Source organism: Gambusia affinis, linkage group LG01, assembly GCF_019740435.1.
Source record: "Gambusia affinis linkage group LG01, SWU_Gaff_1.0, whole genome shotgun sequence".
NCBI classification, from domain to species: Eukaryota; Metazoa; Chordata; class Actinopteri; order Cyprinodontiformes; family Poeciliidae; genus Gambusia; species Gambusia affinis.
The window spans coordinates 29111885-29126481 of NC_057868.1; the positions used below are offsets into that span (position 1 = coordinate 29111885).

At 39.2% G+C, this 14597-nt stretch overlaps 1 protein-coding gene across 4 annotated transcripts in view; it reads left to right on the forward strand.

The window, feature by feature from the left end:
• The window catches only part of zbtb46 (zinc finger and BTB domain containing 46), a 90467-nt gene that overhangs the window by 56743 nt on the left and 19127 nt on the right, over positions 1-14597 (forward strand). For all 4 annotated transcript variants that reach the window (XM_044114794.1, XM_044114812.1, XM_044114819.1 and 1 more), the window contains exon 4: positions 5779-6060. In XM_044114794.1, the coding sequence (XP_043970729.1) occupies positions 5779-6060 (282 nt within the window). The remainder of the gene's footprint in view (positions 1-5778; positions 6061-14597) is intronic.

The following is a 14597-nucleotide window of genomic DNA, read 5'->3' on the forward strand; positions in this document are numbered from 1 at the left end:
CAGACAGTCAGTAAGTAATCCATATGGTAAAAATAATCTAAGCAAAATAGTTCATAAAGTGGAATAATTCAATACATATTGAAGACATATCACCCTCAGAAATTACCACAGCTACACTGATGTTTAGAGGTGGGAACATCAGGGTTAAAAGCTGTTGGTCAGCATAACACAGTACCGGCAGATTTCATGATAGTTCAAGGGAGGATGAATGGAGAAATTTAGTGAGACGGCCTCAAAAAGAATCTGAATCTTTTCACTTGAACACAATTTAGAATTTATGGAAAGAACTGAAACTCAAACTGCATAAAAGAAGTAATAGTTAGTGTAAAAGAGTAAGTTAAAATCCCACTGATTTAATTTTGTTTTAAGTGTGCATTACTGAGTGTTGCAAATGTTTAGTGTGTATTTCATTTGAATGACCTCATCACAAATGTCTCTCCTGATAACATTAGCTAGATTAATAGTTATTCTCTCACCTGCTGTCTTTTGAGGTGTTAAAATGTGTGTCCATAAACAGCCAGGCCACGAGTGACTGTTTTTGTGGGAAAGTAGTCGATATGCATGTGTGTTCGGGGGTTGATCCGTCAGCGGGTGTATTTTTGTTAAAATAGAAACTCTCTTGCCCGACAGCGTTCAGATCACATAATCAGGACAGAAGATCAGAGGTCAAACTGGGCCAGCTGACCTATTCCTCCCCTTTCAGGCCTTCCTCACCTCCTCTTTACTGCCTCAAAGTGTCTCACTGTAACAACACACTACCCCTGACACACACACACACACATCAATGAGAAATACAGTGCAGCCTCCAACCACAGCATATAAAACTGCATCCTCTATCCATTAGCCATAACTCAGTGTTCCTCACAACACGTATAAAGTACAGTCAAACGCACATCTTTTATTCCGAGTCTCAGTCCTTTTTTTTCACGCTCGGCTCTGGCATAGCTTACAGCGTCGCTCGCATTAACAAAGAGAACCACCATTTCTACATATTTGTCTCTCTTTTTTTTTTTTTTTTTTTTTTTTTAAAAGGGGTTTTATTTAGCATAAATGTTGAAGCCAAGGGTTCCCGGCTGCCATGGCAACCAAATTAAACGGAGGATCTCTTCAGAAAGCAGAAATCTAAATTATTCGGACTCTTTTATGAAGGGGAAAATGAAAATTCTTTCCACTGTACAGAAACCAGTTCAGTGTAAAAGCAGAAGAAAGGAACTGAGAGCGGGAAGAAAACGATGAAGAAAATGTCTTTGTCTTTTTGGGGGGGGATCTGACCATGTAGTTCAAAGGCATATCACTTGCTATTGAAATTCATAGGTTGTCTCATGACACTGAGCATATTGTGCATGAAGGAATGATGTAACCGCAGTGTCTCTACAACACGCGATAAACCTATTGCGTTTTAAAGACGCCACATTTTGTGTGTCTGCAAATCCTCGATGAAAACCAAACCAGGCGCAGGAATGATGAAATCCATAGGATGGAACCTCGGGATTAGCTGCGACTTGTTTCTGGTGCCATAAATGATATTATCTGTCCGAGCAGAGGGGCTGTTTAAGGATAACACCATCAGCACAGGCCAGTCAAAGCTCAATATTTAAGTGGGGATTACAAGGCACATTTTGATTAAGTGTTTTTGAAGTCTGTTTGCATTTGGCTGAATTATCTTTTTCCATTCTACCCCAAGTCTTGGATGTGTGGGTATCTATTTATAGGTATAAATCAGTAAACCAGAATATCTTCAAAAAGTTTGTTTAAAGGCTGATTTGTAGATTCATTACACAAAGAGTGACGTACTTCCAATAATTTTTGATGATTGTAATTTACAGCTAATACAAAAGAAATTTCTGTTCTCAGAATAATAGAATTTGCACCATGCCAATAAAATATGTTTTATTTCACACATATGTCCACTTACTGAAAGCATGTTCATGTAGTATACAGTGTATGCACTCAATACTTGGTTGGGACTCTTAGTTTGCTCTGGTGTCCTTCTCTCAACAATACTCTGTAGATTTGTTCAGTGTAGCTCAGGTGAGTTTGCTATCCAGTAAAGCACAGTCTTACCTTGGTCATTACAGCATAGATTGGTACCTTTTTGCAGTGTGTGCTGGTAAATTAATTCAGCATCTCCACACTTCTCATGAAGTGTTCTAAAATATCTCAGTAGCTGGCTGTGCTGACTTTCCACATGAACCAAAACCAGCTGAGGCCGCGGCTCCCCAATCATCACTGACTCTAGAAACTTCATATTGAGCCTCAATCAGTTTGGACTGTGTGCCTCTCCACTCTGCAACATTAAAAAAGAATGGAAAATGGCAACTGAGCAGCAGCCCGGTCTGTTTCCTCCTTAGGTTAAGGTGTTTGTGACGTTGTCTGTGGTTCAGGAATATATTAACACAAGGAGCCCATGTACTGGATATGTATGTGTGTAAGGGCTCTTGGAGCATTGACTCCATGCTGTAGTCCACATCTTGTGATTGTCCATAAAACTCTTAAAAAATATATTTTTCAACCATGCTTTTTTCTTCCATTCAACTTCCCATTGAAACCTTTTGATCCAGCAATCTGTGAACAGCCAGCTTCTTAAGTGATTGGAACATACATCTCTCTGTATGTGATTTATCTAAACTAAATAACTGAAATAAGAGCATTTATTTATTGAGCTTCACCTGCATTCCTAAAAAAAAAAAACATAAACTCTGCCGTAGAACAGATCCCTTCCAGTCACTCTTGTGTAAATCCCCTGCAAATTTACACCTTTTTTTTTTTTTAAACAACTTTGACATTCCTGACGTGACCCATTTTCCATAAGACTAAATTGAGCATCTCGTGATTGATTCATTGTTACTGCATGGCTGCGAGGAGGGCCGACATGTTCCATCTGTGGATGTTCGTCTTCCGAAGATGCTGGAAAGACTGGTCAGGGTTCATTTAGTCGTCCAATAAACAGATGAGTGGTGGGACACATGGGGGTCAGAGATGATGCTCTTTTCTCTGCCTCCTTCCCATCTTCTCCCTCCAATTGTCGTCCTCCCTTTGCTCTCTCTGTGTGTGTATTGTTGTTGTTGGCCAACAGCAGATCTATGTTATTGATTGACTCCTTTGGCTGCTGGGCTGCCCACTGAAGGAGGGGGCAGAGCTCTAATGAATTCCTGCACCTCGTGCCCCTTGCGCCAACCCCTACACCCCCTTCTTAATTAACTTTGTGTGTTTGTGTGGGTGTGAGTGCAGGTGGGATGGATTTGTGTGTGTGCATGTGTGTGTGTGTGCGTGGATGCATGCAAGTATGTTTTTTTGTGCCTCCTCCCTAGCTATACTCCCCCGCTTTCTTCTCTCCCCTACATTTTCTTTTCTTTTTTTTTTGCTTTATCTGCCTTCTCTCTATTCCTCTGCTTTAGCTCTGTATCTCCTTTTTTTCCCTCTCATCTGATGAGCCTGATAGTTGAATGGGGGAACAGACAACTTTTATATGGATGTCACTCTTATTTGTCACAGCTCATCATCTTCTTCTAGCCACTATATCTAATTGTGATCTCAGGATTGCTCAAATCTATGTACAGAAAGGATATCCAACCTCAGGACTGATCTGAGTGCCATGAAAAATGTCTGATTGGGTGTGTGTGTGTGTGTGTGTGTGAACGCTGTAGAGCCATCGGTATTCTAGACGTGCAGGCAAACTACTGTTTCTGTCACCTTGACCACCTTGATTCCCCCTGCAGTAGACAGCAGCTCTGAGCTGCACAGCAGACACTTTTGCCGGAGCTCGACATAGTTGGAAGAGACACTTTCATTTTCTTTACTGCTCATTTCTGTTTTGCATGCTCCTTCATCAAACTGGTGTTTTCCTTTCGCTTTATTTATTCCTCATTTGCTGCAAGTGAAATTTCAATTGTCTGTTATGTGACAACGGCACATTTCAATTTATTTAAATGGAATTGAGTGTGATAGACCAGCAAAAAGTAATGCATAATTGTGCAGTCGAGAGAAAAATCGCACAGGATTTTAGACTTGCTCTCCAATAAAAATCTAAAAAACAGTGGAAAACATTTTTATTCAGCAGGCCAGAGTTAATACTTTGAAGAACCACCTTCTGCTACTATTGCAGCCGCAGGTCCTTTTGGACTGTAATTCTCTAACAGCCTTACATATCTAAAGGCGGAAATGTTCCCCCTTCTTCGCAAAAAAAAATCTGTGCACATCAGCCTCCAAGTTCGCCACAGATTTTGAGTTGGATTCAAGTTTGAATTTTATTCTAACACATTGATGAAAATGTTCCATTTTACCTCTGACTGTCACGGCCTGAGTTCAAAGTGCTTTACAGCCTCTAGCAGGTTTTCGTCCAGCATTGTCCTGTATTTTTACTCCACCCAGGTTGCCATTCCCCACAGAATGAGGCTGCCACCACCACCTTTTTTGCTGTGTGGTTTCTCTACACTTAAATTTGTGCATTTAGAGCAACATTTCAGTCTCCTATTTCCAATTCTAGGAAATTGGAAATTGTAGTTCCTGTGTATGGCAGCAAACATCCGTCTTTGACAGATTAACCCACCTGAGCTGTGGATATTTGCGGTACATTTAGGTAAACAGTCATATCTTAGGATGGTTTTTTTTCTATTTCTATTTTCAGCAGATGGACCCTGAAAGCAATTGTCTCAACTGGATTTCATTCAGAGATATTGAATAAATGGTGCTGAACATAAATACACACCACACTTTTCAGACTTTTCTAAGTGCTTAAGTAGATGGTATCTGGACTATTGTTTTTTGTGTTGCTGAAGGCATTTCACCTTTTATCCAAAACACTTCTTTAAAACTGAAAACGTTTGTGGTTATAATGCTAAAAACAATGAGGTATGTATACTTTTGCAACTCACTGCATACCAGGATTTCTGAAGCTTTGTGTTAGGAGCAGTCACACATCATTACGCACCACCTCCCACCCCCTTTAAGGCAAATCTGCATTATCGCTCAGATGTCTGTGTTTGCTTTAGATGTAGACAATCTTTTCCTTCAAAGTCTCTAAGCTAGCGATGTGTCTTCTGTATTTTTCTCCCTCTAAGAGAAAGCAACCTTGCATCAGGTAAATGTCAATTAGGAGACAGTGTATGTCTGTAGATTTGTGTGTGTTTGGTGCGCTGTTGTCAGCAGTGTTGTCTGACAGTCTCGTAGATCTACAGCGAAACGTCTACGGCTGACAGCGTCTCCCCGCTTTCAGTGACTCCAATAGTTAAATGCGCACATGCAGACGAAACAAACACACGCGCACGCTACCGCTGTGTCTGCCTTTTCTCTCTCTCTCTCACTTACTGTCTCTTTATGATCTCCTTGTTTTTAGTGTTGACTGGTAATGATGAGATATGTTAGGGAGTCAAGCAGAGAGGGAGATGAATCATAGTTGTGACGCTTTGGTACTTGCTTCTGAAACCTCTGTGTGTAAATGTTGATTTTTTTCTTTTTTTTTTCTTTTTTTTTGCATTTTGCATTTTGCACTTCAGCTGTATTTTCCATCATCAGGTCAAAGCCCTTAAACTGCCAAAGTGACAACTTCATGAGCACATTGTAAGAGTTTTGGGGGTTTTAACATGCCTTTTTCATCCGCTTTGTCAAGAGTGACAGGATTTTCAGCCTGTAGAGAAGCGTGTAATCCCTGAAATTAATTATCAGTCTTCTCTGGGAGACATCAAACATTATTAAATTTCTTTTTCAGACACTAAAAACATTTCGAGTCACTGAGTCAGATCTGCATACTCATTGTTACCTCCCTTTCTTTCTGTTCAGGGGCAGACGTGACCGAACCCAACAGCTCAGACAGCCGCGGTGAGCGCCTCGATTTCTTCCTCAAGCAGGAAGAGACTCTCGCCACAGAGTCGGGCTTCCTGGGCGCCAGCGAATCGGAGGAGGCCAGCGGAGGGGGTGGAGGCGGAGGCATCTCATCCGTAGCCAATCTGAAGGCAGCGCTGATGAGTAAGAACAGCCTGCTGTCGCTGCGGGCTGAGATGATGGGAGATGATAACCCCTTGCTGTATGAGTACCTGCCCAAAGGAGGACACTCCCTGTCCTGTAAGTATCTATTTACAGAAGCTGTGCTCACACTGCTTGTTTCGCACATCTGAGACACACCGTCTAACTCACAGTGTATGCATATGTTGTTCCTCTAGATGCAGCATACAGTGCCTTGCAAAATCCTTTAAGCTTTACCTTTAAACGTTACTTTGCTTTTTATCGCATTAGCAAAGTTTACTCTGACACTCCAAAACAAACTAGTGAGTTCCTGTTACATGGAAGGAAAAGAATACATGGTTTTCAACTTTTTTTGCAAATAAAAATCTGAGAAGTCTGGCATGCATTTGAATTTATCCCACTTTACTTTGACACTCCTAAGTAAAATTTTGCGTAAACAAATCACCCTAACACGCTATTCCCATGGAGATACATAGTGGCATCATGACATGAAAATGTTTTTGTTTTTCCCCGGCGGAGATATTGAATTTGATTAGAAGGTAGATTGAGCTAAACAAAATTAATTCTTGGAAGGATTTAGGGATGTGTTAACTTGTGAGTGCTGACTATAGGCATCTAATGTTTTTCTTTTGTTTGTTTGTTTTTTATGTGACTGGATTTGTGTGTACATGCATGTTTGTTGGATATATACCTGTTGTGTATAAGTGCATATATATATTGGTTTATTAGGTTAGCGTTTTTTTCTATTTCATTAACAAATAATGTTCGCTTAGATAGATGTCCTTTCAGGATTGTAGTGTGGCCACCATCCAGAAGAGGGCACCACTGCTCATTCTTAAGCTGAGCCAGTTGATGGTTGTAAGAGAAACAATCGTGGCAGAGGTATCCTACGGAGGAAAGTGAAACAGTCCAAACGGAGTCAGGTGTGGAATTATTGTACAACATTTAATGATGACACAGATGCAAAATTCACTGTATGTGGTGATATTTTGAAATTTAAACACTAGAAAATCTTCTTAAGTTATCATAGCGCTCATTCAGCCTAGCTGCATTGCAGACATCATCAAGATCTCAACCAAAAATGAGTCCTGACACTGCAAAAATCAGAGAGCATCAAGCAAAAAAAGAAAAAAAAAGAAAGAAATTTTAACATCATAGACAAAGACGTAGACCAATGACCATTGTTGATGGTAAGGGCTTTCTTGACTTCTTTATGGAGTGCTAATTGAGAACAACAATAAGCACACATTTAGAGGCACACTATAACAAGAAGCCTGTTAGTGTTTTTGTATAATGTGCAGTTACCAGTCCTCTTGTTTGTATTCTAACCCACCCAGGGATATTTAAAGTTGCTTTTTTATTTTTATAGTTTGTTTTCGAGTTAGTCCTTCACTTAAATGATAGTTTTCTATTTGGATTAAATGTTTTACATATTCTATTCTTTTCCTCTTTCTTTCTATTCAGCAACGTAATAGGTTCCTGTTTAAAAGTGTGTGGGGAAAAAGAAACCCGCATTTATTTATTAAGTCAGTATTTAATACAACTGAAACAATAAATTATAATGTAATGATGTGCTTCTTAAAAAATTCAGAATATTGCAAAAATGTTATGGAAAAAAAGCCCTGTGATACGAGACAAAACTCTGAATGGAGAATACAAAGTATTGACTCAGGATGACTGAATACCAATGCAAGAGACACTTTGCAAGGTTTTATGGAAGAAGAAAAAAAGCAATTGAACACCATGTTCCTTTTCCCTTAATTGCTCCATTGTAACATGACAAAACAAAAAACAAATACAACTGACATGGTACTGTTGCAAGGCATTGTATGTAGTGGTTTCTGTCCTTAATAGCACTAAATGTCTATGAGCCATTTTACTAGGGTAGACCTCAATGCATGTGTATTTTTAATGTGTGTGTGTGTGTTTGTGTTTGTGTGTGTTTGCGTGTGCGTGTGTGTGTGATGCCATGGCTACACGGCAGTGACTAAGTGAGAGAACATTTTGCAAGGCTCTCTCTCGCTGTCTCGAGAAAATTTTCTTGTTTTTATTTTCTGCGACAGTTTTTTTTTTTTTTTTTTTGGTAGCCAGTCGGTGGGTCTGCCACTGAACTTCACAGAGGCAAAATAAACCAGCAGAACAACCACTCAGACTGACATAAGCTCACATTGCTCCACTTAGCCACGTTTAAAAACATCAACTTTTGCATGCTTCCAAAAAAACTCTTTCAAACACAAACATGCCTCTTGTGATTTCAAAAAGTTGTTCTTGACAAATGTCCTTGATATACATATTTCAACTTCACGTATGTCTACCACTTTAAATCTGTTTGTTGTAGAGTTGTACAATAAGTTTATTTTTAGTTATTTTAGATATAGAATTTGCACAAGATGTAAGGATCTTAATATTCGCTTAGTATTATCTACATTGTACCAACTTTCTTGATAATTATCAAGGAAGCTGGTATATTTCCTTTTCAGTGGCATATTTGAAAGGAAAACACATTTGTAGGTTGAGCAGGAGAGTTCATTTGGTGGTTTCCTTGGTAAGTCCTCTTTGCCAATACAAATTAGTGAAGTTAGTGTGACACCTTGATCATATCAGAGTATACCAGGACTGGAGAGAATGGAATAGCATGTCCTCAACGCCATTAAAGAGTTGTGGGATCTTTTTGGGTGTGTTCTTTGTGACAGAGCGACACAAGTATGCCGGGCGACTTGTGGGAAATGCTGGTTGGAGAATAGGATGCCATCCCACAACAGTTGGTGACCAACCTAGTGATTAGCATGGGAGGGAGGGGCCAGGCTTTTGTCATTTTTATACGATTTTCCCAGGCATCACCAAGACCCGTGTTTGCCACGTGGATATAGTTGTAAATTACCAATATGTCTCATTCCTACAAACTTTAATTATTTAGTCAATACATGATTGATGCGGACCAAAAATTTTTACCATGGTATTTTCTTTCTGTATTGAATGGTTACAGTAATTATCACAGTACGTTTTCAAATCAAATGGCTTGCTTCTAAGATTTAATTGATTTAAATGCAAACTTAAAATACACATTAATAATAACTAGTAAGATTAAATTGTCGAACTGTGCACTAAATTCTCTCAAAAAATTTGACTCAGTGAATCAATAATGTCAATGTCAGCTATAAAAATTGACAAATACCATTTAAAGTGCTGTTTACAAATGCATATATGTTTGACTATAATCAGAAAATAATGCAAAACAAGTTCACACAGTTGTGTGAACTGTGTGAACTTGTCTTACAAGTTCACACAATTTTTGTACTCTGTCTTACAAAAATTCATAAATCCTGATGCTCCACATTTTGCATGCTAACCCTCATGTATTGACTGTCTTATTGAATTTTACATTTTCTGTTTCTCTATGAATTATTGAAGTTATCTTTTTGCCTAGTTCTAAATTACACCAAACAAAAGTCAATAGCTGAATAAGCATTTTGGCATTGGCAGAGAGGATTTGGCAAGTTTTTTATGAATGCAGCCCACATAGTGAACTCCACAGCTCGACTCACAAACACGTCTTCCTCACCAATGTCACACCATTTCAAAGAAAAAATAAACCTTTTCAAAAGTATAAAAATTATTACTGAAAAAACATGGAATCAAAAATAAAGTAATCAAATTTTTCCTTTTCACTTTTCATACTGCAGCAGTAATAAGGTTGAATTTAGTTCCTTAAGTCATTGTTGACTAAACTGTTTCATATTTATCTGTGTTAATACATTAATGCCCTGCAGAACGAATGTGTAATTTGTCTGTAACAAGAGATTTTCTTTATTTTCCCATTTTCTTTGCTTCTTGTGGAGCGTATAAAGCTGTCTGCATGTAGAGGTGTATGTGTGCGTGTGCGTGCGTGTGTGTGTGTGTGTGTGGGTGCATGGTAGTGTGAGCGTGTATTTGCTAGAGTCCAGGTCCGCGTGGGCACATTTTGTGAGCTCAACTTCTGGGTTTGTTTCTTTTGCTTTTACTGCCATGTAATTGGATCTTTTGTCCTGAGTTCTCCCTGTTTTTTGTGAGTGGAAGAAAAGATGAGAAAGGGTACAACTCTGAGCCCAGTCGCATCTATTGAGCTGAGCCCCACTCACCTAAGCTATAAAAGACTGGGCCAAGCCTGAATAGACCAAAACACATACTCGTCATCGTGCACGCTCGCGCGCCCGTGCCTCTTCGCATCACCTCTTTTGTGTGAGTGTTAAGTGTGTGGGATTGAGATGTTTCTGTTGGCTCACGGAGGAGAATCAGATGCTGTCGCATCACAGACAGCCTCAGAAAACACAAGTAGAGGCTTTTGGATATGCTTTCAGACTTTACAGATACAGTCAGCCTTGACTATCTGAATAAAAGATTTGGAGAATTCTGAGAATGTTAATCATTTGTTCCCTGCATGGGAAAGTGTCCTGATTCAGCCCTGTATCTGTATTTCAGTTGTCACCAAAGAAACCTCAGGGAGGGTTTTTTGGTTAGCCAAATACTATTTTGTATTCACTACACAATAGGGGTTGGGGAAATGGGCTTGCTGAGATGGCCAACAGCCTCCCCTCCCACCCCAGGTCTGTCCCTGTGTCTAAATGAGGACAGAGGATAAACAAACACTGTACCTCAGATTACTGGGCGGAGGAGAAGTCTGCCTGCTTTGACAGATCACTGTTCCCATCGTTGCTCCCTCCCTCTTTCCATCCATTCAGCTCCATTCGCCCCTTCGCCTGTCTTCTCTTCTTTCGCCCCCGATGTACATCTTATCCCTCTCATGCTGTTTCTCTCCTTCTTCCCCTCCATACATTTCTCCTTCACCCCACCTTAACGCTCATTCCTTGCACTCTCCTTCCCAGCCTGTATTTTCTCATTTTATTTGCTTCTGGCCCTTTCCCCCACTTTTTACTTCTGGTAGGGAACATCAAAGCATGTTGCTGTAAAATCCTGGGAAAGTATTGATCTGGGCAGAGTGGAGGTACAGCAAGGTCACTTGCTCCAATTCAAGAGAGACCAGGAAATTTTGCAAAAGGCCTTGATGCAGAGCTTCTGTTGCTCTTATTTTCCCATAAAGTCACCTTCTTGTGTGGTTTATGCACTAAATATACAGAAAAACACAAAATCTGACAAAAATAGTTTGTTTTGTTCTGTTTAATTCTTTCTAATCTGAGCCAGCCGCCACCTTGTTGACATTACATGGGATTCCGACACAAAGCCCCTTGTATTTACTATTCTTTGCATGGGACATGGACTAGATCCTCCTTGCATGTGGAATGCCAAAAATACAGTGGAACCGGACTGCATGTCAATCAGTCTCTAAAATCCAATTAGGATCATTGGGATTTAGCCCCACTACCCGTCTGTGTGTCAGGCAGTCAATGTCTAACAATGGATCGTGTCGGACCATCCCGGTGCACCTGTCCACACTGCCACTGTGTACAGGCTGCAAAGAACATCCAATTAACTGCAGAGATCCTACTGACAATATTGAACTTTTCTCTAAACTGTCAACTCTCATCATTTCACATCAACTTTTTCAAATTGACTCTGCACGGACAATGTTGCCTGTAAAGCAGGCGCTTTCACAAAGATTTTCTGAATGTATTTTGGTGAATAAAATTTTGCTCCACCTTCTGAGTCGCACCTTCCTCTCTTCTTTTTAAATGCAAACCGACAGGAGGAGCTGTAGTTTTTAGTTTTGATACCAGTAGGAAGAGATTGATTATGAAATGTCTTGGATGTGTTTTAAGTTCTGTGCTTTTTATTTCAACTTTTCAAAGGTTCTGGGACTTGGCTGCAGTTACAGGAAGTCAGGATTGGTCAGAATAATTACCTGAAACTATCTAGATTTGGGAAGATTTCTCACCCATCTCCACCCCAAAATCCATTATAAAGTGTATGTATCCCACAATAAAGACTTTGTAAACATTTTAGTCATTAGATTCTTATTTTCACTCTTCACAGCTTATATCTCACTTAATCAATTGGACTTATAATTATTTGGGAACATATTCGCAGACAGATATATATGAAAATGCAGAGAAATACATCCTTGTTGATTGGTATTTCTAACATTAAGCCCACTAGTACAATAACTGAAAAAATTCAATGTTGGGTGAAATACCACTTCCCAGGTAAATGATTCACAGCAAAAGTTCTTTATAACATTAGTAATGATAAGGGGTATTTTCTCAAGGCAAAGGTGAGAAAACGGTTATGCCTTAATTTACAAAGAAGTGACAATATCCCAGTAAAGGTAACCTGAAGAGAACAAATAGGCTTTTAGAAGAAATTGTACCTAACCTCTAGTTATAACATTTAGAGAGATTTGATCCTTCCTTGTGTGAATTTATTTAAGACTAGTAATAAAGAGTACAGTTTGCACAACTGATTCTCATTCACATAACTGTAGTATCTCAGTTGTGATTGCCAGTTCTTTCTATGGCCATTGTAATGAAAATTCAAAGGAGATCAATATTCAGGTGGAGATGTTGCTCATCTAAAACACAAGTCTTGCTGCAGTCTAGTTACAATGGATGTGTCCAAATTCTGAGGCTACAGGGATGTAGCCTGGACATAACATAAAAGCTACCCTTCACCTCTCACAGTTAGCTAAAGGTTAGTGCTTGCTGACCCACATGAGCTAAAAAAAAAAACACACTGGATTTAAGTAACTGACAGTTACTAAAAGTTTGCTGATTTATTTTAATAATGATCACTTAACAACAAAATCAAACGTGTTACTTTGTGTGGTTGGTCCTCATTGTTCTGCTTCAGAGCTTAAACCGTTGTACTATGCTTTAAGCTAACTCTGATGTGTGGAGTTGTTGGTGCTCGGTTGATTATCCAAAGAGTGGTTTGAAATGTGGTAGTCTACGCTCTCTGGCTACTCAACATTCAAATGACTTTTGTTATCTGGGTTTTTGTAATGATGCTTGAAAATAGCAATAGAATTTCATTCTACGTAATAATGATTTATGCCATAATGTGATCAACTGTTGTGTTCTAAACAAAATCAAAAATCAGGTAACAGTAACAAACCTTTTAAGTGCTCACATAAATGAAGTAGAAATTTGATGGATTGGAAAGCAGCATGACATCAGAACTGAAATGTACCTCCCAACTGCACAGTTTTAGTTACTTTACAATAATTCTCAAAACTCCGAAAGAGACTAAACTTTCAAAAGGGTCATTGCTAACAAGATGTCATTAAGCCTTTTTTCTACTAACAAACTTATGAAGTTTTAGGTAATTAGTTAGGATATTCAACTTAAGGGAGCTGCTTTTCTAAAGCTTAGAACCGTATAAGTCTTGACCCCATTTTAGTGGCAGATGGAGTAAAGGAAACAGGTTCTTACAAGGTCAGCTTGCTCCCTCAGCCTATAGTCACATGGAAATTTTTTTTTTTTTTTTTTTTTTTGCTGTTATGACCTCTATTTTTCCGTGCAGTAAGTTACTTTGGTGTGATCACTATTCTTTAAAGCTTGCCAGATTTCTGAAAAATCAGAAATGTGTGAGAAATCCATCAGTCTTTTTTAGAGAGCCCTCACACATGGTGAAGTTCAAAACAAAGTGATTAACACAAAGTTCAAACAGGAGGCATTGTCAAACAAACAAATAGACAAGGACTATTAAGAGGAAAAAAAGTACTCATTACCTAAACTGGGTTAAAGGAAACAGTGATTGTTATCTTGATGGGCAGATGCTGGATGTAGACATAAAAAGCCAAAGTCACATTGACCTAATAAAAATTAACAAAGGACTAAAATGAAGGATGTATTTAACAATAGTAAAATCCAAGGAAAATATATTTTTTGCACTCATAAAAACATCCTAAATACATTTCAACAAATGGAAAAGAGATCAGGGCATTGGCATATCTACGCCAAAATATTAACTTTATTGGCCACAAGCTGCTTTGTAGTTACCTTGCTTGTATACTTAGGCTAGTTATCCATTTACATATCTATTTGTGCCAAGCTGTAACTCGTAGCACCGCTTGACTGATGTCCTGAGGTATTGCCTTAATATTTACACAAAATGTTCTTTCCTTTTGACGCCATCTATCTAATGAATCGCACTTGGAATAATGAAAAAAAATAAATCAGCACAACATGGGAGGGCTGTGGTGGTGCAGGGGTTAAGAACAGCCAACATGTGGAGTTCTTAGTGCTCGACGTGGCTGTCATGAGTTTGATTTCTGGCCAGGTGGCCTTTGCCGCATGTCTTCCCCCTTCTCCGATTACCCACCTTCCTATCAATTCATTGTCATAGTGGCCAGATACCAGAGGCCACAAATTAAAGGTATCCATTGTTGTGTGCCTTTGCAAGCTGAAATCTGGCCTTTTTATGTTGCTGTTGGGGTTCTGACTTCTTCTTCCCCGAGTGGCCTTTCAACCCGTTTTGGTACAAAACTCATTGTTTCCTTGTGGATAATGACACCAATTTCAGCCAACCTCTTTACAATGTATTTTGCTTTTGTTCTGGGTTTTAGATGCACTTTTCACACCAGCTGTCATATTGTATCTCCTGGCTACAATATGACAGCTGGGCATTCCCACACTGCCACACAGTGTTTGAACAAATGAACATTTAACTATCATGCATTAAAAACACCCGAGGGTTAACCAGAT